The following is a 26508-nucleotide window of genomic DNA, read 5'->3' as shown; positions in this document are numbered from 1 at the left end:
CCTCAGAAAATGGAGAAGAGTTGTAGTGTTTTATCACCTTTAGGCCTTATTCAGATATTTTTTCACATACAAAAAAAAAAAATGGTGAAGAGCTTTGTCTTTTTTTCACTGATGAGAAAAAATTAGTTTCCCCACCTTCTCTTATCTGTCAGTGAAAAACTGATTTGGAGGGGTTTGTTGGAATTTTTACTCATTTATCCAGAAGACCATTTGTGAGGTCAGACATTGATGTTGGGTAAGTGCACCGGCATCACAGTCTCCGATATAGTTTATCCCAAAGGTCAAGGGGTTGAGGCAGGGCCGGATTGGAACAAAAAAAGCAGCCCCCAAAAAAAGCAGCTCTTCCACACAGAGGCAGTTGGCCTGTCCAGTCCTAGGTTGATGTCAGTGCTCTATGACACCGGTCAAGTTCTTCCTCACAAACCTTCCCCAACCATGTCTGGAAATTGAGGCAGAGACATGGAGACCAGAAAAGTCACAAAGTTGGACGCTACAGTTCTCAAAGTGGTTTTGGTGTGGTGTAGTATTAAGATTTTCCTGCACTGGAGCTAAGAGGACTATGAAAATCTCTGATGAACAAGCCCATAACGTTATCCATCCTCCACCAAACTTTTATAGTTGGCACAATCAGTCAAGCTGGGAATGTTCCCTTGGCATTTGCCAAACCAAGACTTGTCTGGATGTTATACACCAGAGAAGGAGAGGGGGCCGGATGTTATACACCGGGGAAGGGGTGAGGTGGCCAGATGTTATACACTGGGGATGGCGAGGGGGCAGGATGTTATACACTGGGGATGGCGAGGGGGCAGGATGTTATACACTGGGGATGGCGAGGGGGCAGGATGTTATACTCCGGGGATGTTGAGGGGGCAGGATGTTATACACCGGGGAGGGCGAGGGGGCAGGATGTTATATACCGGCAAAGGCGAGGGGGCAGGATGTTATACACTGGGGATGGCGAGGGGACAGGATGTTATACACCGGGGAGGGTAAGAGGGCATGATGTTATACACCAGAGATGTTGAGGGGGCAGGATGTTATACACCGGGGAGAGCGAGGGGGTAGGATGTTATACATCGGGAATGGCGAGGGGGCAGGATGTTATACACCGGGGAGGGCGAGGGGGCAGGAGCTTATACACCGGGGATGGCGAGGAGGCAGGAGCTTATACACCGGGGATGGCGAGGGGGCAGGATGTTATACACCGGGGATGACGTAGGGGCAGGATGTTATACACCGGGGAGGGTGAAAAAAAAGACAAAAATTGAGCTTGGTTTGAGTTGGTATACATGCAGCATATAAACGCATGTTCACATTGGCCAAAAAGCATACAAAACCTACAAAAGACAAAATGTAGGTTTTGTATGCTTACTGGGGAGGGTGAGAAGGCTGGATGTTATACACCAGTGAGGTGAGGGGCTGGCTCTTATACACTGGGTCAAAGGGGCCGGATGTTAAACACTAGGTTTAATAGTACTGAATGATGAACCTGAATTAAATTATGAAGATATGTGTCAAAATATTTCTGTCCATATAATGTATGATTCGGGTCAATTTACCTCCAGTTTGGACGCCCCTTGCTATTCTTAATAGACATGGGGCTGAGCTGTGCTTTTTGGTTTAGGACGAAATATTCAAAGAGGAGAGAAGCTTTAGGGTATGTGCAGTGCACACGTTGTGGATTTGTCTGCCGATATTTCCGCACGGAATCTGCAGAATCCGCAGGTCAAAATGCCTGCGGATTTCCTACGGATTTTGTGAGGATTTCACCTGCGTTTTTACACCTGCGGATTCCTATAATGGAATAGGTGTAAAAACGCTGCAAATTCCGCACAAAGAATTGACATGCTGTGGAAAATAAACCACTGCGTTTCCACACAGATTTTTCCGCAGCATATTCACAGCGGTTTTTGTTTTCCATAGGATAACATGGTACTGAACATCCTATGGAGAACTGCGAATCTGCAGCGTGTGAACATAGCCTATGGGTGCGCTTTGATGGAAATTGACCAGAAACATGCCAAAATCTTCCTCCAAAACGCTGCAAAAACTTGGAAGTTTCAACTCGGTTCAACCGTTAAAAACTCAGCAAAAAGACTGCGCGTGAATACATCCGAATTCTCATTTGGATTTCCCATAGACATGTTTAGGAATAGTGATGAGCGGACGGGCTGGGTGATGAGGCTTTCAAGCTACAGGTTGCGGACCCCTGACTTATACCATGTCTAGGGGATGACGCCTAAAGATTGGAAAAAAACCCTTTAAAGAGAAACTTTCACCAGATTTTTGCCACCTAATCTGCGAGCATAATAATGGAGAGACCGACAGAGAGACAAAAGGACTAGTAAACCTGCTGCCAGGTAGTCCTCCATATTCATTACCGCACCCCTCACCACTGATTGGCAGATTTGTATGTACAAAGGCAGAAAACTACCAATCAGTGGTGTGGGAGGGGTTATACAGGGCTCAGCATTCAAGAGAACTCCTAGATCTGCAGCAGAGAAAATAAAATGACAGCAAGCAGCCCAGTAAGTGATACATCGCTGGAATCAGCAGCACGTCAATCCTTTCTGCAAAATCAGTGTGGATTTTAGTTTTTGCAATGGAAATGGTTAAACCTGCGCCAAACTCTGCATGTAACATTTGTGGATTTTGCTGCAGATACAATAATCTGCACCAAAAACCCAAGGTGTGAACTTCCCATTATTATTATTATTATACCTATATACATATATAAAATTGTATGTATGTGTGTATCACCAACCAATCACGAAGCATCTTTCATTTCACCAGAGATGTTTAAAAGAAGCTGAGCTGTGATTGGTTGCTATGAGCAACAGTTTTCTCACTCCACAACACCTCAGCAGACAGTGACCGGGAGGGAGAAATCTAGCATCCCCGGGAAAATAAGCTCCCAGCCATTGTCTGCCCCCCAGAAAGGAGCAGAGAGCACATGATAGAAATGAATCCCCCCCCCCTCCCGTACCTATATCCCCATCACACATCCTCCATCCCATAGGCACATCTTTCCTCTTAAAGGGATCTCCGGTATGGAAGTTAGGGCAAATCCCTCAGCGCTCTGATTCTGACCCCAGGCTTCTATTAAAGGGATCATTGGTATGGAAGTCAGGGCAAATCCATCCAGCGCTTTAGTTTAACCCCTTAATGACAGCCAATACGTCTTTTTACTGACCTGAGATATAAGGGTGTGTGCACACGCTGCGGATTCTGCCGCGGATCCGCAGCGGATTTGGCGCTGCGGATCCGCAGCAGTTACTGCTGCGTTGTACAGTACCTTTATACCCTATGGAAAAAAAAAAAACGCTGTGCAGACGCTGCGGAATTTTCATCGCGAATTTGCTGCGGTTTCAAAACCGCAGAAAGAATTGACATGTCAATTCTTTCTGCAGATTCCGCTGCGGTTTGCCATCTCCTCCATTGTGGAGATGAAAAACCGCAGGCTAATCCGCAGATAAACCGCAGGTCTTTTGACCTGCGGATTTACCTGCAGATTTTGCAAAATCTGCGTGGATCAATCCGCAGCATAATCCGCAGCGTGTCCTCACACCCTAAGAGACTAGCATCCCCACACAGGTGACAATCCAGCAGCTGTCGGCTGTACACTATAGCTGACAACTTTGTGTATCACAAACGATCAGTGTTGTCAGCGTCCATATCTATTTAACCCCTTAGTTGCTGCTGTCAAAAGTGACTACATCTAATAAATGGTTAATAGATTGTGGGGGCTTCCACTTTAATCTAATTGACACCCCAAGATCATGATTGTGTGGGCCTGATGTTTGCCATAGCAGTTCATGGCCAAATAGCGGCCTTAGAGTCTCCTGGCTCTAGCGGTCGGTTCAGAAGTTAGCGACATTTAGGTGGTAAACAAACACTTTTTCATTCCGGCTATACCACTTTGCATTAATTCCTGAAAATCACCTGAAGGGTTAATAAATTATCTGACAGAAGTTTTCAATATGTCAGGGGGTGCTGTTTTTAAAATGGTATCACATTTGGGGGTCTTCCAATATGTAGCACTCCTAAAGTCACTTCAAACCTGGATAGGTCCCTCAAAAAAATAAATTTTGTATATATCTTTGAAAAAATGAAAAATTACTGCTACATTTTTAAACCTTCTAAAACGTCAACAGAATAAATTAGCGCTTTAAAAATGGTGCTGATGTAAGGCAGACATGTGGGGAATGTTATTTATTAATGTTTTTGTGAGGTATGACTATCTGGATTAAAGAGATATTAATTCAAAGTTTGAAAATTGAATTTTTTTATATTTGTCAAGTTTCTGATATTTTTTATAAATAAACACAAAACATATCAACCTAAATTTACCATTATCATAAATTATTATGTGCCACGAAAAAAAAAATCTCATAATCAAAAGGATTTGTTGAAGCGTTCCGGAGTTATTACCACATAAAGTAACAGGTCATAATTTAAAAAATTGGCCCTGTCACTAAGGGGTTAACCACAGGCCTCTCTTAAAGGGATCCCAGGTATGGAAGTGAGGGCAAATCCCTCAGCGCTCTGGTTCTGACCCCAGGCTGACGGGATGATGTGGGATATTAGGGGTGTAGTCCGGTGGCTCTGGCTAACGGGATGATGTGGGATATTAGTGGTAGTAGTCCGGTGGCTCTGGCTGACGGGATGATGTGGGATATTAGTGGTAGTAGTCCGGTGGCTCTTGCTGACGGGATGATGTGGGATATTAGGGGTAGTAGTCCGGTGGCTCTGGCTGACGGGATGATGTGGGATATTAGTGGTAGTAGTCCGGTGGCTCTTGCTGACGGGATGATGTGGGATATTAGGGGTAGTAGTCCGGTGGCTCTGGCTGACGGGATGATGTGGGATATTAGGGGTGTAGTCCGGTGGCTCTGGCTGACGGGATGATGTGGGATATTAGGGGTAGTAGTCCGGTAGCTCTTGCTGATGGGATGATGTGGGATATTAGTGGTAGTAGTCCGGTAGCTCTTGCTGACGGGGTGATGCGGGATATTAGGGGTAGTAGTCCGGTAGCTCTTGCTGACGGGATGATGCGGGATATTAGGGGTAGTAGTCCGGTGGCTCTGGCTGACGGGATGATGTGGGATATTAGGGGTAGTAGTCCGGTGGCTCTGGCTGACGGGATGATGTGGGATATTAGGGGTAGTAGTCCGGTGGCTCTGGCTGACGGGATGATGTGGGATATCAGGGGTAGTAGTCCAGTAGCTCTGGCTGACGGGATGATGTGGGATATTAGGGGTAGTAGTCCGGTGGCTCTGGCTGACGGGATGATGTGGGATATTAGGGGTAGTAGTCCGGTAGCTCTTGCTGACGGGGTGATGTGGGATATTAGGGGTAGTAGTCCGGTGGCTCTGGCTGACGGGATGATGTGGGATATTAGGGGTAGTAGTCCGGTGGCTCTGGCTGACGGGATGATGTGGGATATTAGGGGTAGTAGTCCGGTGGCTCTGGCTGACGGGATGATGTGGGATATTAGGGGTAGTAGTCCGGTGGCTCTGGCTGACGGGATGATGTGGGATATCAGGGGTAGTAGTCCAGTAGCTCTGGCTGACGGGATGATGTGGGATATCAGGGGTAGTAGTCCAGTAGCTCTGGCTGACGGGATGATGTGGGATATTAGGGGTAGTAGTCCGGTGGCTCTGACTGACGGGATGATGTGGGATATTAGGGGTAGTAGTCCGGTGGCTCTGGCTGACGGGATGATGTGGGATATCAGGGGTAGTAGTCCAGTAGCTCTGGCTGACGGGATGATGTGGGATATCAGGGGTAGTAGTCCAGTAGCTCTGGCTGACGGGATGATGTGGGATATCAGGGGTAGTAGTCCAGTAGCTCTGGCTGACGGGATGATGTGGGATATTAGGGGTAGTAGTCCGGTGGCTCTGGCTGACGGGATGATGTGGGATATTAGGGGTAGTAGTCCGGTGGCTCTGGCTGACGGGATGATGTGGGATATTAGGGGTAGTAGTCCGGTGGCTCTGGCTGACGGGATGATGTGGGATATCAGGGGTAGTAGTCCAGTAGCTCTGGCTGACGGGATGATGTGGGATATCAGGGGTAGTAGTCCAGTAGCTCTGGCTGACGGGATGATGTGGGATATTAGGGGTAGTAGTCCGGTGGCTCTGGCTGACGGGATGATGTGGGATATTAGAGGTAGTAGTCCGGTGGCTCTGACTCACGGGATGATGTGGGATATTAGGGGTAGTAGTCCGGTGGCTCTGGCTGACGGGATGATGTGGGATATTAGGGGTAGTAGTCCGGTGGCTCTGGCTGATGGGATGATGTGGGATATTAGGGGTAGTAGTCCGGTGGCTCTGGCTGACGGGATGATGTGGGATATTAGGGGTAGTAGTCCGGTGGCTCTGGCTGACGGGATGATGTGGGATATCAGGGGTAGTAGTCCAGTAGCTCTGGCTGACGGGATGATGTGGGATATCAGGGGTAGTAGTCCGGTGGCTCTGGCTGACGGGATGATGTGGGATATTAGGGGTAGTAGTCCGGTGGCTCTGGCTGACGGGATGATGTGGGATATCAGGGGTAGTAGTCCAGTAGCTCTGGCTGACGGGATGATGTGGGATATCAGGGGTAGTAGTCCAGTGGCTCTGGCTGACGGGATGATGTGGGATATTAGGGGTAGTAGTCCGGTGGCTCTGGCTGACGGGATGATGTGGGATATTAGGGGTAGTAGTCCGGTGGCTCTGGCTGACGGGATGATGTGGGATATCAGGGGTAGTAGTCCAGTAGCTCTGGCTGACGGGATGATGTGGGATATCAGGGGTAGTAGTCCAGTAGCTCTGGCTGACGGGATGATGTGGGATATTAGGGGTAGTAGTCCGGTGGCTCTGGCTGACGGGATGATGTGGGATATTAGAGGTAGTAGTCCGGTGGCTCTGACTCACGGGATGATGTGGGATATTAGGGGTAGTAGTCCGGTGGCTCTGGCTGACGGGATGATGTGGGATATTAGGGGTAGTAGTCCGGTGGCTCTGGCTGACGGGATGATGTGGGATATTAGGGGTAGTTGTCCGGTAGCTCTGGCTGACGGGATGATGTGGGATATTAGGGGTAGTAGTCCGGTGGCTCTGGCTGACGGGATGATGTGGGATATTAGGGGTAGTAGTCCGGTGGCTCTGGCTGACGGGATGATGTGGGATATTAGGGGTAGTAGTCCGGTGGCTCTGGCTGACGGGATGATGTGGGATATTAGGGGTAGTAGTCCGGTGGCTCTGGCTGACGGGATGTGGGATATTAGGGGTAGTAGTACGGTGGCTCTGGCTGACGGGATGATGTGGGATATTAGGGGTAGTAGTCCGGTGGCTCTGGCTGACGGGATGATGTGGGATATTATGGGTAGTAGTCTGGTGGCTCTGGCTGACGGGATGATGTGGGATATTAGGGGTGTAGTCCGGTGGCTCTGGCTGACGGGATGTGGGATATTAGGGGTAGTAGTACGGTGGCTCTGGCTGACGGGATGATGTGGGATATTAGGGGTAGTAGTCCGGTGGCTCTGGCTGACGGGATGATGTGGGATATTAGGGGTAGTAGTCCGGTGGCTCTGGCTGACGGGATGTGGGATATTAGGGGTAGTAGTACGGTGGCTCTGGCTGACGGGATGATGTGGGATATTAGGGGTAGTAGTCCGGTGGCTCTGGCTGACGGGATGATGTGGGATATTAGGGGTAGTAGTCCGGTGGCTCTGGCTGACGGGATGATGTGGGATATTAGGGGTGTAGTCCGGTGGCTCTGGCTGACGGGATGATGTGGGATATTAGGGGTAGTAGTCCGGTGGCTCTGGCTGACGGGATGATGTGGGATATTAGGGGTAGTAGTCCGGTGGCTCTGGCTGACGGGATGATGTGGGATATTAGGGGTAGTAGTCCGGTGGCTCTGGCTGACGGGATGTGGGATATTAGGGGTAGTAGTACGGTGGCTCTGGCTGACGGGATGATGTGGGATATTAGGGGTAGTAGTCCGGTGGCTCTGGCTGACGGGATGATGTGGGATATTAGTGGTAGTAGTCCGGTGGCTCTGGCTGACGGGATGATGTGGGATATTATAGTGAATGTGGCTATGCGGAGTTGGCGGGGCTCTACACTCAGCTTTTTTATATATAGATATGCTCATTATAATTTGCTAGAACTAACCGTAGTTGGTTACTGTGCCCGGGCAGCGCCGGGCTCTTCAGCTAGTAGTATTTATAAAGCTGGTGATTAGAATTGATTGCTGTTCTGTCCAGTTTCCCAATGAATATGTGCAGATGAGTGTCAGACGCCCAGCAGGGCAGCTCCCATCCCCATGGCCAGGCTAGGAAGTCCCAAGTCCTTATATGGTAAAACCTATGACGTCAGCCTTTCTATTGTAGTCCAGGAGTGAGATGAGGGAATGCCCTGCGCCTGCAGGTCGCGCAGCGGACAGCAGGTGGCGCCCCCGAGCAGCGCATCTCCTCGCGACTTTCTGACTATTTGGAGGAATGCGGAACCAGAAGTGTCCGTGTCACCGGAGCCGAGTCCAGTTTGAATGAGGAGGAAGGAGGAGACGGGCGGGCGGTGACGGCCGAGAGCAGACAGACGTCCACCTGCAGCCATGAGGACGAGGTGCAGCCCCCTGCGGTAGCCCTTGTGTGTGTCAGTCTGTGGGGGGAGGAGAGCAGCAGAGGCAGCAGCAGCAGATAACGGCATCTCTGCACCATGGCGGAAGAGAGGAACCGGAGAGCCCTGCTGGAGCTGGCCCGCAAGCCGGGGAACACGGTCTGTGCCGACTGCCGGGCTGCAGGTAACCGCACTGCTCGGGGCTCCGGGGCGGGGGCCAGACCCTCACTGGGGGACACTTTGGCTCATGCAAGAGTTGTGTTTCTGCTGCTGCAGAACATCTTTAGCAGGTGCAGACTGGCATGTAGGTTAGATATAGCTCTGGATATGTTATGTCCTTCCTTATCTAGAAGTTATAGGCTGGCAGGTATACAGACCAGCGGAGAAGTCCTGGGTATGTATGGGGACATGCCAACCTATACCTCATAAGCGGGCATATAGGTTATACCAGCGGAGAAGTCCTGGGTATGTATGGGGACATGCCAGCCTATACGTCATAAGCGGGCATATAGGTTATACCAGCGGAGAAGTCCTGGGTATGTATGGAGACATGCCAACCTATACATCATAAGCGGGCATATAGGTTATACCTGCGGAGAAGTCCTGGGTATGTATGGGGACATGCCAACCTATACCTCATAAGCGGGCATATAGGTTATACCAGCGGAGAAGTCCTGGGTATGTATGGGGACATGCCAACCTATACCTCATAAGCGGGCATATAGGTTATACCTGCGGAGAAGTCCTGGGTATGTATGGGGACATGCCAGCCTATACGTCATAAGCGGGCATATAGGTTATACCAGCGGAGAAGTCCTGGGTATGTATGGAGACATGCCAACCTATACATCATAAGCGGGCATATAGGTTATACCTGCGGAGAAGTCCTGGGTATGTATGGGGACATGCCAGCCTATACGTCATAAGCGGGCATATAGGTTATACCAGCGGAGAAGTCCTGGGTATGTATGGAGACATGCCAACCTATACCTCATAAGCAGGCATATAGGTTATACCAGCGGAGAAGTCCTGGGTATGTATGGGGACATGCCAGCCTATACGTCATAAGCGGGCATATAGGTTATACCTGCGGAGAAGTCCTGGGTATGTATGGAGACATGCCAACCTATACATCATAAGCGGGCATATAGGTTATACCAGCGGAGAAGTCCTGGGTATGTATGGGGACATGCCAGCCTATACGTCATAAGCGGGCATATAGGTTATACCAGCGGAGAAGTCCTGGGTATGTATGGAGACATGCCAACCTATACCTCATAAGCAGGCATATAGGTTATACCAGCGGAGAAGTCCTGGGTATGTATGGGGACATGCCAGCCTATACGTCATAAGCGGGCATATAGGTTATACCTGCGGAGAAGTCCTGGGTATGTATGGAGACATGCCAACCTATACATCATAAGCGGGCATATAGGTTATACCTGCGGAGAAGTCCTGGGTATGTATGGGGACATGCCAGCCTATACGTCATAAGCGGGCATATAGGTTATACCAGCGGAGAAGTCCTGGGTATGTATGGAGACATGCCAACCTATACATCATAAGCGGGCATATAGGTTATACCAGCGGAGAAGTCCTGGGTATGTATGGAGACATGCCAACCTATACATCATAAGCGGGCATATAGGTTATACCTGCGGAGAAGTCCTGGGTATGTATGGAGACATGCCAGCCTATACGTCATAAGCGGGCATATAGGCTATACCAGCGGAGAAGTCCTGGGTATGTATGGAGACATGCCAGCCTATACGTCATAAGCGGGCATATAGGTTATACCAGCGGAGAAGTCCTGGGTATGTATGGGGACATGCCAGCCTATACGTCATAAGCGGGCATATAGGTTATACCTGCGGAGAAGTCCTGGGTATGTATGGAGACATGCCAGCCTATACGTCATAAGCGGGCATATAGGCTATACCAGCGGAGAAGTCCTGGGTATGTATGGAGACATGCCAGCCTATACGTCATAAGCGGGCATATAGGTTATACCAGCGGAGAAGTCCTGGGTATGTATGGAGACATGCCAGCCTATACGTCATAAGCGGGCATATAGGCTATACCAGCGGAGAAGTCCTGGGTATGTATGGAGACATGCCAGCCTATACGTCATAAGCGGGCATATAGGTTATACCAGCGGAGAAGTCCTGGGTATGTATGGGGACATGCCAGCCTATACGTCATAAGCGGGCATATAGGTTATACCTGCGGAGAAGTCCTGGGTATGTATGGAGACATGCCAGCCTATACGTCATAAGCGGGCATATAGGTTATACCAGCGGAGAAGTCCTGGGTATGTATGGAGACATGCCAGCCTATACGTCATAAGCGGGCATATAGGTTATACCAGCGGAGAAGTCCTGGGTATGTATGGGGACATGCCAGCCTATACGTCATAAGCGGGCATATAGGTTATACCAGCGGAGAAGTCCTGGGTATGTATGGAGACATGCCAGCCTATACGTCATAAGCGGGAATATAGGTTATACTTGCGGAGAAGTCCTGGGTATGTATGGGGACATGCCAGCCTATACATCATAAGCGGGCATATAGGTTATACCAGCGGAGAAGTCCTGGGTATGTATGGAGACATGCCAGTCTATACGTCATAAGCGGGAATATAGGTTATACTTGCGGAGAAGTCCTGGGTATGTATGGGGACATGCCAGCCTATACGTCATAAGCGGGAATATAGGTTATACTTGCGGAGAAGTCCTGGGTATGTATGGGGACATGCCAGCCTATACGTCATAAGCGGGCATATATGTTATACCTGCGGAGAAGTCCTGGGTATGTATGGGGACATGCCAACCTATACGTCATAAGCGGGCATATAGGTTATACTTGCGGAGAAGTCCTGGGTATGTATGGGGACATGCCAGCCTATACGTCATAAGCGGGCATATATGTTATACCTGCGGAGAAGTCCTGGGTATGTATGGGGACATGCCAGCCTATACGTCATAAGCGGGCATATAGGTTATACCTGCGGAGAAGTCCTGGGTATGTATGGGGACATGCCAACCTATACGTCATAAGCGGGCATATAGGCTATACCTGCGGAGAAGTCCTGGGTATGTATGGGGACATGCCAACCTATACGTCATAAGCGGGCATATAGGCTATACCTGCGGAGAAGTCCTGGGTATGTATGGAGACATGCCAGCCTATACGTCATAAGCGGGCATATAGGTTATACCTGCGGAGAAGTCCTGGGTATGTATGGACACATGCCAACCTATACGTCATAAGCGGGCATATAGTTTATACCTACGGAGAAGTCCTGGGTATGTATAGAGACATGCCAACCTATACGTCATAAGCGGGCATATAGGCTATACCTGCGGAGAAGTCCTGGGTATGTATGGAGACATGCCAACGTATGCGTCATAAGCGGGCATATAGGTTATACCTGCGGAGAAGTCCTGGGTATGTATGGGGACATGCCAACCTATGCGTCATAAGCGGGCATATAGGCTATACCTGCGGAGAAGTCCTGGGTATGTATGGACACATGCCAACCTATACGTCATAAGCGGGCATATAGGCTATACCTGCAGAGAAGTCCTGGGTATGTATGGGGACATGCCAACCTATACGTCATAAGCGGGCATATAGGCTATACCTGCGGAGAAGTCCTGGGTATGTATGGAGACATGCCAGCCTATACGTCATAAGCGGGCATATAGGTTATACCTGCGGAGAAGTCCTGGGTATGTATGGACACATGCCAACCTATACGTCATAAGCGGGCATATAGTTTATACCTACGGAGAAGTCCTGGGTATGTATAGAGACATGCCAACCTATACGTCATAAGCGGGCATATAGGCTATACCTGCGGAGAAGTCCTGGGTATGTATGGGGACATGCCAACCTATGCGTCATAAGCGGGCATATAGGCTATACCTGCGGAGAAGTCCTGGGTATGTATGGGGACATGCCAGCCTATACGTCATAAGCGGGCATATAGGCTATACCTGCGGAGAAGTCCTGGGTATGTATGGGGACATGCCAACCTATACGTCATAAGCGGGCATATAGGTTATACCAGCGGAGAAGTCCTGGGTATGTATGGACACATGCCAACCTATACGTCATAAGCGGGCATATAGGTTATACCAGCGGAGAAGTCCTGGGTATGTATGGGGACATGCCAGCCTATACGTCATAAGCGGGCATATATGTTATACCTGCGGAGAAGTCCTGGGTATGTATGGAGACATGCCAACCTATGCGTCATAAGCGGGCATATAGGCTATACCTGCGGAGAAGTCCTGGGTATGTATGGGGACATGCCAACCTATACGTCATAAGCGGGCATATATGTTATACCTGCGGAGAAGTCCTGGGTATGTATGGGGACATGCCAACCTATACGTCATAAGCGGGCATATAGGTTATACCTGCGGAGAAGTCCTGGGTATGTATGGGGACATGCCAGCCTATACGTCATAAGCGGGCATATAGGTTATACCAGCGGAGAAGTCCTGGGTATGTATGGACACATGCCAACCTATACGTCATAAGCGGGCATATATGTTATACCTGCGGAGAAGTCCTGGGTATGTATGGACACATGCCAGCCTATACGTCATAAGCGGGCATATAGGTTATACATGCGGAGAAGTCCTGGGTATGTATGGACACATGCCAACCTATACGTCATAAGCGGGCATATAGGCTATACCTGCGGAGAAGTCCTGGGTATGTATGGGGACATGCCAACCTATACGTCATAAGCGGGCATATAGGCTATACCTGCGGAGAAGTCCTGGGTATGTATGGAGACATGCCAGCCTATACGTCATAAGCGGGCATATACAGTGCCTACAAGTAGTATTCAACCCCCTGCAGATTTAGCAGGTTTGATAAGATGCAAATAAGTTAGAGCCTTCAAACTTCACACAAGAGCAGGATTTATTAACAGATGCATAAATCTTACAAACCAAAAAGTTATGTTGCTCAGTTAAATTTTAATAAATTTTAAACATAAAAGTGTGGGTCAATTATTATTCAACCCCTAGGTTTAATATTTTGTGGAATAACCCTTGTTTGCAATTACAGCTAATAATCGTCTTTTATAAGACCTGATCAGGCCGGCACAGGTCTCTGGAGTTATCTTGGCCCACTCCTCCATGCAGATCTTCTCCAAGTTATCTAGGTTCTTTGGGTGTCTCATGTGGACTTTAATCTTGAGCTCCTTCCACAAGTTTTCAATTGGGTTAAGGTCAGGAGACTGACTAGGCCACTCCAACACCTTGATTTTTTGCCTCTTGAACCAGGCCTTGGTTTTCTTGGCTGTGTGCTTTGGGTCATTGTCTTGTTGGAAGATGAAATGACGACCCATCTTAAGATCCTTGATGGAGGAGCGGAGGTTCTTGGCCAAAATCTCCAGGTAGGCCGTGCTATCCATCTTCCCACGGATGCGGACCAGATGGCCAGGCCCCTTGGCTGAGAAACAGCCCCACAGCATGATGCTGCCACCACCATGCTTGACTGTAGGGATGGTATTCTTGGGGTCGTATGCAGTGCCATCCTGTCTCCAAACGTCACGTGTGTGGTTGGCACCAAAGATCTCGATCTTGGTCTCATCAGACCAGAGAACCTTGAACCAGTCTGTCTCAGAGTCCTCCAAGTGATCATGAGCAAACTGTAGACGAGCCTTGACATGACACTTTGAAGGTAAAGGTACCTTACGGGCTCGTCTGGAAAGGAGACCATTGCGGTGGAGTACGTTACTTATGGTATTGACTGAAACCAATGTCCCCACTGCCATGAGATCTTCCCGGAGTTCCTTCCTTGTTGTCCTTGGGTTAGCCTTGACTCTTCGGACAAGCCTGGCCTCGGCACGGGAGGAAACTTTCAAAGGCTGTCCAGGCCGTGGAAGGCTAACAGTAGTTCCATAAGCCTTCCACTTCCGGATGATGCTCCCAACAGTGGAGACAGGTAGGCCCAACTCCTTGGAAAGGGTTTTGTACCCCTTGCCAGCCTTGTGACCCTCCACGATCTTGTCTCTGATGGCCTTGGAATGCTCCTTTGTCTTTCCCATGTTGACCATGTATGAGTGCTGTTCACAAGTTTGGGGAGGGTCTTAAATAGTCAGAAAAGGCTGGAAAAAGAGATAATTAATCCAAACATGTGAAGCTCATTGTTCTTTGTGCCTGAAATACTTCTTAATACTTTAGGGGAACCAAACAGAATTCTGGTGGTTTGAGGGGTTGAATAATAAATGACCCTCTGAATAAACTTTTCACAATTTAGAAAAAAATTAAACAAAGAAATAACATTCTTTTTTGCTGCAGTGCATTTCACACTTCCAGGCTGATCTACAGTCCAAATGTCACAATGCCAAGTTAATTCCGAATGTGTAAACCTGCTAAATCTGCAGGGGGTTGAATACTACTTGTAGGCACTGTAGGTTATACCTGCGGAGAAGTCCTGGGTATGTATGGACACATGCCAACCTATACGTCATAAGCGGGCATATAGTTTATACCTACGGAGAAGTCCTGGGTATGTATAGAGACATGCCAACCTATACGTCATAAGCGGGCATATAGGCTATACTTGCGGAGAAGTCCTGGGTATGTATGGAGACATGCCAACCTATGCGTCATAAGCGGGCATATAGGCTATACCTGCGGAGAAGTCCTGGGTATGTATGGAGACATGCCAACCTATACGTCATAAGCGGGCATATAGGTTATACCTGCGGAGAAGTCCTGGGTATGTATAGAGACATGCCAGCCTATACGTCATAAGCGAGCATATAGGTTATACCTGCGGAGAAGTCCTGGGTATGTATAGAGACATGCCAACCTATACGTCATAAGCGGGCATATAGGTTATACCTGCGGAGAAGTCCTGGGTATGTATTGAGACATGCCAACCTATACGTCATAAGCGGGCATATAGGCTATACCTGCGGAGAAATCCTGGGTATGTATGGACACATGCCAGCCTATACGTCATAAGCGGGCATATAGGTTATACCTGCGGAGAAGTCCTGGGTATGTATAGAGACATGCCAACCTATACGTCATAAGCGGGCATATAGGTTATACCTGTGGAGAAGTCCTGGGTATGTATAGAGACATGCCAACCTATACGTCATAAGCGGGCATATAGGTTATACCTGTGGAGAAGTCCTGGGTATGTATTGAGACATGCCAACCTATACGTCATAAGCGGGCATATAGGCTATACCTGCGGAGAAATCCTGGGTATGTATGGACACATGCCAGCCTATACGTCATAAGCGGGCATATAGGTTATACCTGCGGAGAAGTCCTGGGTATGTATAGAGACATGCCAACCTATACGTCATAAGCGGGCATATAGGTTATACCTGTGGAGAAGTCCTGGGTATGTATTGAGACATGCCAACCTATACGTCATAAGCGGGCATATAGGTTATACCTGCGGAGAAGTCCTGGGTATGTATAGAGACATGCCAACCTATACGTCATAAGCGGGCATATAGGTTATACCTGCGGAGAAGTCCTGGGTATGTATAGAGACATGCCAACCTATACGTCATAAGCGGGCATATAGGTTATACCTGTGGAGAAGTCCTGGGTATGTATTGAGACATGCCAACCTATACGTCATAAGCGGGCATATAGGCTATACCTGCGGAGAAATCCTGGGTATGTATGGACACATGCCAGCCTATACGTCATAAGCGGGCATATAGGTTATACCTGCGGAGAAGTCCTGGGCATGTATGGGGACATGCCAGCCTATACGTCATAAGCGGGCATATAGGTTATACCTGCGGAGAAGTCCTGGGTATGTATGGGGACATGCCAGCCTATACGTCATAAGCGGGCATATAGGTTATACCTGCGGAGAAGTCCTGGGTATGTATGGAGACATGCCAACCTATGCGTCATAAGCGGGCATATAGGCTATACCTGCGGAGAAGTCCTGGGTATGTATGGGGACATGCCAACCTATACGTCATAAGCGGGCATATATGTTATACCTGCGGAGAAGTCCTGGGTATGTATGGGGACATGCCAACCTATACGTCATAAGCGGGCATATAGGTTATACCTGCGGAGAAGTCCTGGGTATGTATGGGGACATGCCAGCCTATACGTCATAAGCGGGCATATAGGTTATACCAGCGGAGAAGTCCTGGGTATGTATGGACACATGCCAACCTATACGTCATAAGCGGGCATATATGTTATACCTGCGGAGAAGTCCTGGGTATGTATGGACACATGCCAGCCTATACGTCATAAGCGGGCATATAGGTTATACATGCGGAGAAGTCCTGGGTATGTATGGACACATGCCAACCTATACGTCATAAGCGGGCATATAGGCTATACCTGCGGAGAAGTCCTGGGTATGTATGGGGACATGCCAACCTATACGTCATAAGCGGGCATATAGGCTATACCTGCGGAGAAGTCCTGGGTATGTATGGAGACATGCCAGCCTATACGTCATAAGCGGGCATATAGGTTATACCTGCGGAGAAGTCCTGGGTATGTATGGACACATGCCAACCTATACGTCATAAGCGGGCATATAGTTTATACCTACGGAGAAGTCCTGGGTATGTATAGAGACATGCCAACCTATACGTCATAAGCGGGCATATAGGCTATACTTGCGGAGAAGTCCTGGGTATGTATGGAGACATGCCAACCTATGCGTCATAAGCGGGCATATAGGCTATACCTGCGGAGAAGTCCTGGGTATGTATGGAGACATGCCAACCTATACGTCATAAGCGGGCATATAGGTTATACCTGCGGAGAAGTCCTGGGTATGTATAGAGACATGCCAACCTATACGTCATAAGCGAGCATATAGGTTATACCTGCGGAGAAGTCCTGGGTATGTATAGAGACATGCCAACCTATACGTCATAAGCGGGCATATAGGTTATACCTGTGGAGAAGTCCTGGGTATGTATTGAGACATGCCAACCTATACGTCATAAGCGGGCATATAGGCTATACCTGCGGAGAAATCCTGGGTATGTATGGACACATGCCAGCCTATACGTCATAAGCGGGCATATAGGTTATACCTGCGGAGAAGTCCTGGGCATGTATGGGGACATGCCAGCCTATACGTCATAAGCGGGCATATAGGTTATACCTGCGGAGAAGTCCTGGGTATGTATGGGGACATGCCAGCCTATACGTCATAAGCGGGCATATAGGTTATACCTGCGGAGAAGTCCTGGGTATGTATGGGGACATGCCAGCCTATACATCATAAGCGGGCATATAGGTTATACCAGCGGAGAAGTCCTGGGTATGTATGGACACATGCCAGCCTATACATCATAAGCGGGCATATAGGTTATACATGCGGAGAAGTCCTGGGTATGTATAGAGACATGCCAACCTATACATCATAAGCGGGCATATAGGTTATACATGCGGAGAAGTCCTGGATATGTATGGGGACATGCCAGCCTATACATCATAAGCGGGCATATAGGTTATACCAGCGGAGAAGTCCTGGGTATGTATGGACACATGCCAGCCTATACATCATAAGCGGGCATATAGGTTATACATGCGGAGAACTTCGCAGGGCTGTGGAGTCGGAGTCGTGGAGTCGGTGCTCATTTTGGTGGAGTCGGAGTCGGAGTTGGAGTCGGTATAAAATGGACCGACTCCGACTCCTAAAATATATAATAAATTGGGTACAGTAATTCAATGCAGAATGTGCTGAATATTTTTTCATAGGAATTTGGGAAAGTTATGAAATGTCCTATAAATGGCTGTTCTATTCCTGATCTAAGGCTACATTCACACACAGCGTTTTTCCTGTGTTTTTTGAGGATACTTTTTTCAGCTGCAAAAGCTCATAGATAATGTTTTCAATAGCAAAAGCAGATTAGAAATCTGCTCTTTCTATATATCCATTTATCCATATCTGTCTATCCATATCGTATCTGTACCAAAAAGAATGAAAACCGGGTAGTACACCAATATATATTCTGTTCTATCTAAATATCTTGATTATGGGATCATAAAAATGATTAAATGTCTGAGGTTCACATTGTACTACAATAAATTTTTCACTTAAATATAAGCAATATGTGTGGGAGTCGGAGTCGTGGAGTCGGTGTAAGGGAAATTGAGGAGTCGGAGTCGGAGTCGCAGGTTTGGCTTACCGACTCCACAGCCCTGCGGAGAAGTCCTGGGTATGTATAGAGACATGCCAGCCTATACGTCATAAGCAGGCATATAGGTTATACATGCGGAGAAGTCCTGGGTATGTATGTAGACATGCCAACCTATACGTCATAAGCGGGAATATAGGTTATACCTGCGGAGAAGTCCTGGGTATGTATGGGGACATGCCAGCCTATACGTCATAAGCGGGCATATAGGTTATACCTGCGGAGAAGTCCTGGGTATGTATGGGGACATGCCAGCCTATACGTCATAAGCGGGCATATAGGCTATACCTGCGGGCACGTTATGGGTAGGCGTATGTCTATTCTACGCTGCCACGTATCTATACCTGCAGAGAAATAATAGGTCGGCATTTATTTAATCTTTTAGGGAAGTCATTATTGTTAACAAGCCAAGAGTGACATGTAGGTTATGCCTTCGGATATGGTTTTGGCTGGCATCTATAATTGCCTAGAAGTCATTGCCATGTACGTTATACATGCGGAGAAGCAATAAGTTGGCATCTAGGTTATATACCGTTAGGTCCATATATATTTGGACAGAGACAACATTTTTCTAATTTTGGTTCTAGACATTACCACAATGAATTTTAAACAAGACAATTCAGATGCAGTTGAAGCTCAGACTTTCAGCTTTCATTTGAGGGTATCCACATGAAAAATGGATGAAGGGTTTAGGAGTTTCAGCTCCTTACCATGTGCCACCCTGTTTTTAAATGGACCGAAAGTAATTGGACAGATTAAATACTTGTAAATAAATTGTTCATTTCTAGTACTTGGTTGAAAACTCTTTGTTGGCAATGATTGCCTGAAGTCTTGAACTCATGGACATCACCAGACGCTGTGTTTCCTCCTTTTTGATGCTCTGCCAGGCCTTCACTGCGGTGGTTTTCAGTTGCTGTTTGTTTGTGGGCCTTTCTGTCTGAAGTTTAGTCTTTAACAAGTGAAATGCATGCTCAATGGGGTTGAGATCAGGTGACTGACTTGGCCATTCAAGAATATTCCACGTCTTTGCTTTAATAAACTCCTGGGTTGCTTTGGCTTTATGTTTTGGGTCATTGGTCGTCATTTCATACTACAGATGGACAATCAGTTTGGCTGGATCTGAGCACACAGTATGGCTCTGAATACCTCAGAATTCATTCGGCTGCTTCTGTCCTGTGTCACATCATCAATAAATACTAGTGACCCAGTGCCACTGGCAGCCATGCATGCCCAAGCCATCACACTGCCTCCGCCGTGTTTTACAGATGATGTGGTATGCTTTGGATCATGAGCTGTACCACGCCTTCACCATACTTTTCTCTTTCCATCATTCTGGTAGAGGTTGATCTTGGTTTCATCTGTCCAAAGAATGTTCTTCCAGAACTGTGCTGGCTTTTTTAGATGTTTTTTTAGTAAAGTCCAGTCTAGCCTTTTGATTCTTGATGCTTGTGAGTGGCTTGCACCGTGCAGTGAACACTCTGTATTTACTTTCATGCAGTCTTCTCTTTATGGTAGATTTGGATATTGATACGCCAACCTCTTGGAGAGTGTTGGTCACTTGGTTGGCTGTTGTGAAGGGGTCCATGCAGATTATTCTGCGATCATCCACCACTAAGAACAATTTCCACTGATACATGTCACTGTATAGAAATAGACAAATGCATTTTTCCACGGACACAAAGAATATGAACCGGACACTCCAATCAATATAGATCCTATACTCAAACGGAGTACATACGTCCAAAAGTATGAAAATATCAATAAAATTATTAAAAATATATTTCCACATAAAACACAAAATATAGTAGTATACAGACAAACAAAGCGTACTTCAAAAAGCTCATGAATGAAGGACACAAAATAATGAGTGTAGCAGCCTGGGCATAAACAAACAAAACCCACTAGGAATTTGCATGAAAAGGGACCCAATAGCAAATGAATCCCAAGAAGTGCATAGTGCATGTAAAGTGCAGATAGGGGAATTAGCAGTGAAATGCTAAGTAGCCATTAAATCAATAGCGCTTTCATATAAATCATAGTGACAAAGGTCTTAGTGAGGATAGATAAGTCTTACCCATAATTAGCTGTCAATTTCTGTGTCCTATTGCAACCCCGACGCGCGTTTCGCGTGGGCTTCCTCGGAGGGCTGTGTCTGTGTGTGTTAAAAGAGGGTCTTTATATCCATATACCAGCTGTTTCTGATAATCAGCTCTATTACCGGCGCATGCGCGGTGACTCGCAGGCCCATATAATGAATCGCCTCCAGCCGCTCACGTGACTCGTGAGGAGGAGGGAAATCCCTCATGACGTCAGTACCTCCCCGCGTCACTACTGGTAGCCAAGAAGAGATGCACAATGGGAACCGCCACATCGGGTATGCGCACACGCTGATTTCGCCATTTTAAATGAGGGCACACATAAGGGCAATAAAGATGCTGCAAAAGAATAGACAAATGTGAAGTATATCACTGCTGCCGACACGCGCATGAGCATTTTGAGTAAGGGCACATATAACAGTAAGGCAGCAAAGGTGTAGAAGACTGTGAAATGTGACCACACAATATGATACCACAAAGGTAAATAGAAAGTGACAGTAATGTAAAAAATGTGTACCAAATAAACAGTGAAATACATTAATAAAAAATGAAAAATAATAAATAATAATCATCTACCACTGTTGTCTTCCGTGGGCGCCCAGGTCTTTTTGCATTGATGAGTTCACCAGTGCTTGCTTTCTTTCTCAGGATGTACCAAACTGTAGATTTTGCCACTCCTAAAGTTGTAGCAATTTCTCGGATGGGTTTTTTCTATTTTTGCAGCTTAAGGATGGCTTGTTTCACCTGCATGGAGAGCTCCTTTGACCGCATGTTTTCTTCACAGCAAAACCTTCCAAATGCAAGCACCACACCTCAAATCAACTCCAGGCCTTTTATCTGCTTAATTGAGAATGACATAACGAAGGATTGCCCACACCTGTCCATGAAATAGTCTTGGAGTCAATTGTCCAATTACTTGTGGTCCCTTTAAAAACAGGGTGGCACATGTTAAGGAGCTGAAACTCCTAAACCCTTCATCCAATTTTAATGTGGATACCCTCAAATGAAAGCTGAAAGTCTGAACTTCAACTGCATCTGAATTGTTTTGTTTAAAAATCACTGTGGTAATGTCTAGAACCAAAATTAGAAAAATGTTGTCTATGTCCAAATATATATGGACCTAACTGTATGAGGAGATTTTATAGGTTGGTTTGTATCTGTAGGAGAAGTCATAGGCTGGCATGTATTCTTACCTATGGGGAATTCATAGGCTGGCATGTATTCTTACCTGTGGGGAAGTCATAGGCTGGCATGTATTCTTACCTGTGGGGAAGTCATAGGCTGGCATGTATTCTTACCTATGGAGACGTCATAGGCTGGCATGTATTCTTACCTGTGGGGAAGTCATAGGCTGGCATGTATTCTTGCCTGTGGAGACGTCATAGGCTGGCATGTATTCTTACCTGTGGGGAAGCCATAGGCTGGCATGTATTCTTACCTATGGGGAAGTCATAGGCTGGCATGTATTCTTACCTGTGGGGAAGTCACAGGCTGGCATGTATTCTTACCTGTGGGGAAGCCATAGGCTGGCATGTATTCTTACCTGTGGAGACGTCATAGGCTGGCATGTATTCTTACCTATGGGGAATTCATAGGCTGGCATGTATTCTTACCTGTGGAGACGTCATAGGCTGGCATGTATTCTTACCTATGGGGAATTCATAGGCTGGCATGTATTCTTACCTGTGGGGAAGTTATAGGCTGGCATGTATTCTTACCTATGGAGACGTCATAGGCTGGCATGTATTCTTACCTGTGGGGAAGTCATAGGCTGGCATGTATTCTTACCTGTGGAGACGTCATAGGCTGGCATGTATTCTTACCTGTGGAGACGTCATAGGCTGGCATGTATTCTTACCTATGGGGAAGTCATAGGCTGGCATGTATTCTTACCTGTGGAGACGTCATAGGCTGGCATGTATTCTTACCTGTGGAGACGTCATAGGCTGGCATGTATTCTTACCTGTGGGGAAGTCATAGGCTGGCATGTATTCTTACCTGTGGGGGAAGTCATAGGCTGGCATGTATTCTTACCTATGGGGAAGTCATAGGCTGACATGTATTCTTATGGGGAATTCATAGCCTGGCATGTATTCTTACCTGTGGAGACGTCATAGGCTGGCATGTATTCTTACCTGTGGGGAAGTCACAGGCTGGCATGTATTCTTACCTGTGGGGAAGTCATAGGCTGGCATGTATTCTTACCTGTGGGGAAGTCATAGGCTGGCATGTATTCTTACCTATGGGGAAGTCATAGGCTGGCATGTATTCTTACCTATGGGGAAGTCATAGGCTGGCATGTATTCTTACCTGTGGGGAAGAAATAGGCTGGCATGTATTCTTACCTGTGGGGAAGTCATAGGCTGACATGTATTCTTACCTATGGGGAAGTCACAGGCTGGCATGTATTCTTACCTGTGGGGAAGTCATAGGCTGGCATGTATTCTTACCTGTGGGGAAGTCATAGGCTGACATGTATTCTTACCTATGGGGAAGTCATAGGCTGGCATGTATTCTTACCTATGGAGACGTCATAGGCTGGCATGTATTCTTACCTGTGGGGAAGGCATAGGCTGGCATGTATTCTTACTTGTGGGGAAGTCATAGGTTGGCATGTATTCTTACCTATGGGTAATTCATAGGCTGGCATGTATTCTTACCTATGGGGAAGTCATAGGTTGGCATGTATTCTTACCTGTGGGGAAGTCATAGGTTGGCATGTATTCTTACTTATGGGGAAGCCATAGGCTGGCATGTATTCTTACCTATAGGGGAGTCATATGTTGGCATGTATTCTTGTGGGGAAGTCATAGGTTGGCATGTATTCTTACCTATGGGTAATTCATAGGCTGGCATGTATTCTTACCTATGGGTAATTCATAGGCTGACATGTATTCTTACCTATGGGGAAGTCATAGGCTGGCATGTATTCTTACCTGTGGGGAAGTCATAGGTTGGCATGTATTCTTACTTATGGGGAAGCCATAGGCTGGCATATATTCTTACCTATAGGGGAGTCATAGGCTGGCATGTATTCTTAACTGTGGGGAAGTCATAGGCTGGCATGTATTCTTACTTATGGGAAAGCCATAGGCTGGCATATATTCTTACCTATAGGGGAGTCATAGGCTGGCATGTATTCTTACCTTTGGGGAAGTCATAGGCTGGCATGTATTCTTACCTATAGGGGAGTCATAGGCTGGCATGTATTCTTACCTGTGGGGAAGTCATAGGCTGGCATTGTATTCTTACCTATGGAGAAGTCATAGGATGGCATGTATTCTTACCTGTGGGGAAGTCGTAGGCTGGCATGTATTCTTACCTGTGGAGACGTCATAGGCTGGCATGTATTCTTACCTATGGGAAAGTCACAGGCTGGCATGTATTCTTACCTGTGGGGAAGTCATAGGCTGGCATGTATTCTTACCTGTGGAGACGTCATAGGCTGGCATGTATTCTTACCTGTGGGGAAGTCATAGGCTGGCGTGTATTCTTACCTATGGGGAAGTCATAGGCTGGCATGTATTCTTACCTGTGGAGACGTCATAGGCTGGCATGTATTCTTACCTGTGGGGAAGTCATAGGCTGGCATGTATTCTTACCTATGGAGACGTCATAGGCTGGCATGTATTATTACCTGTGGGGAAGTCATAGGTTGGCAAGTATTCTTACTTATGGGGAAGCCATAGGCTGGCATGTATTCTTACCTATAGGGGAGTCATAGGCTGGCATGTATTCTTACCTTTGGTGAAGTCTTAGGCTGGCATGTATTCTTACCTGTAGGGGAGTCATAGGCTGGCATGTATTCTTACCTGTGGAGAAGTTATAGGCTGGCATGTATTCTTACCTGTGGGGAAGTCATAGGCTGGCATGTATTCTTTCCTATGGGGAAATCATAGGCTGGCATGTATGCTTACCTGTGGAGAAGTTATAGGCTGGCATGTATTCTTACTCATGGGGAAGCCATAGGCTGGCATGTATTCTTACCTATGGGTAATTCATAGGCTGGCATGTATTCTTACCTATGGGGAAGTCATAGGCTGGCATGTATTCTTACCTGTGGGGAAGTCATAGGTTGGCATGTATTCTTACTTATGGGGAAGCCATAGGCTGGCATGTATTCTTACCTATAGGGGAGTCATAGGCTGGCATGTATTCTTAACTGTGGGGAAGTCATAGGCTGGCATGTATTCTTACTTATGGGAAAGCCATAGGCTGGCATGTATTCTTACCTTTGGGGAAGTCATAGGCTGGCATGTATTCTTACCTATAGTGAAGTCACAGGCTGGCATGTATTCTTACCTGTGGGGAAGTCATAGGCTGGCATGTATTCTTACCTTTGGAGATGTCATAGGCTGGCATGTGTTCTTACCTGTGGGGAAGTCATAGGCTGGCATGTATTCTTACTAATGGGGAAGCCATAGGCTGGCATGTATTCTTACCTGTGGGCAAGTCATAGGCTGGCATGTATTCTTACCTGTGGGGAAGTCATAGGCTGGCATGTATTTTTACCTGTGGGGAAGTCATAGGCTGGCATGTATTCTTACCTGTGGGGAAGTCATAGGCTGGCATGTATTCTTACCTATGGAGACATTATAGGCTGGCATGTATTCTTACCTGTGGGGAAGTCGTAGGCTGGCATGTATTCTTACCTGTGGAGACGTCATAGGCTGGCATGTATTCTTACCTATGGGAAAGTCACAGGCTGGCATGTATTCTTACCTGTGGGGAAGTCATAGGCTGGCATGTATTCTTACCTGTGGAGACGTCATAGGCTGGCATGTATTCTTACCTGTGGGGAAGTCATAGGCTGGCGTGTATTCTTACCTATGGGGAAGTCATAGGCTGAAATGTATTCTTACCTATGGGGAAGTCATAGGCTGGCATTGTATTCTTACCTATAGAGAAGTCATAGGCTGGCATGTATTCTTAACTGTGGGAAAGTCATAGGCTGGCATGTATTCTTACCTATAGGGTAGTCATAGGCTGGCATGTATTCTTACCTAGAGGGGAGTCATAGGCTGGCATGTATTCTTACCTATAGGGGAGTCATAGGCTGGCATGTATTCTTACCTGTGGGGAAGTCACAGGCTGGCATGTATTCTTACCTGTGGAGACGTCATAGGCTGGCATGTATTCTTACCTGTGGGGAAGTCATAGGCTGGCATGTATTCTTACCTATGGAGACGTCATAGGCTGGCATGTATTATTACCTGTGGGGAAGTCATAGGTTGGCATGTATTCTTACTTATGGGGAAGCCATAGGCTGGCATGTATTCTTACCTATAGGGGAGTCATAGGCTGGCATGTATTCTTACCTGTGGGGAAATCATAGGCTGGCATGTATTCTTACTCATGGGGAAGCCATAGGCTGGCATGTATTCTTACCTTTGGTGAAGTCTTAGGCTGGCATGTATTCTTACCTGTAGGGGAGTCATAGGCTGGCATGTATTCTTACCTGTGGAGAAGTTATAGGCTGGCATGTATTCTTACCTGTGGGGAAGTCATAGGCTGGCATGTATTCTTTCCTATGGGGAAATCATAGGCTGGCATGTATGCTTACCTGTGGAGAAGTTATAGTCTGGCATGTATTCTTACTCATGGGGAAGCCATAGGCTGGCAT

The 26508-nt window shown here is 47.2% G+C and overlaps 1 protein-coding gene across 2 annotated transcripts in view; it reads left to right on the top strand.

Annotated features, from left to right (window-relative positions):
- The first annotated feature begins 8436 nt into the window (after nt 1-8436).
- The window catches only part of ADAP1 (ArfGAP with dual PH domains 1), a 327348-nt gene continuing 309276 nt past the window's right edge, over nt 8437-26508 (top strand). Inside the window, exon 1 of one of the 2 annotated variants that reach the window (XM_073543118.1) lies at nt 8437-8790. In XM_073543118.1, coding sequence (XP_073399219.1) covers nt 8706-8790 — 85 coding nt within the window. In that variant the 5' untranslated portion in view covers nt 8437-8705. Of the gene's footprint in view, nt 8791-21847; nt 21950-26508 lie in introns of those variants that run through there. The other variant, XM_073543119.1, reaches the window with a different exon arrangement.

The sequence above is a fragment of the Dendrobates tinctorius genome, unplaced genomic scaffold (genome assembly GCF_039654945.1).
Source record: "Dendrobates tinctorius isolate UK_male_01 unplaced genomic scaffold, ASM3965494v1 ptg000129l, whole genome shotgun sequence".
NCBI classification, from domain to species: Eukaryota; Metazoa; Chordata; class Amphibia; order Anura; family Dendrobatidae; genus Dendrobates; species Dendrobates tinctorius.
The sequence above is the reverse complement of the archived record's forward strand: the minus strand, read 5'-3'. Positions and strand labels throughout refer to the sequence as shown.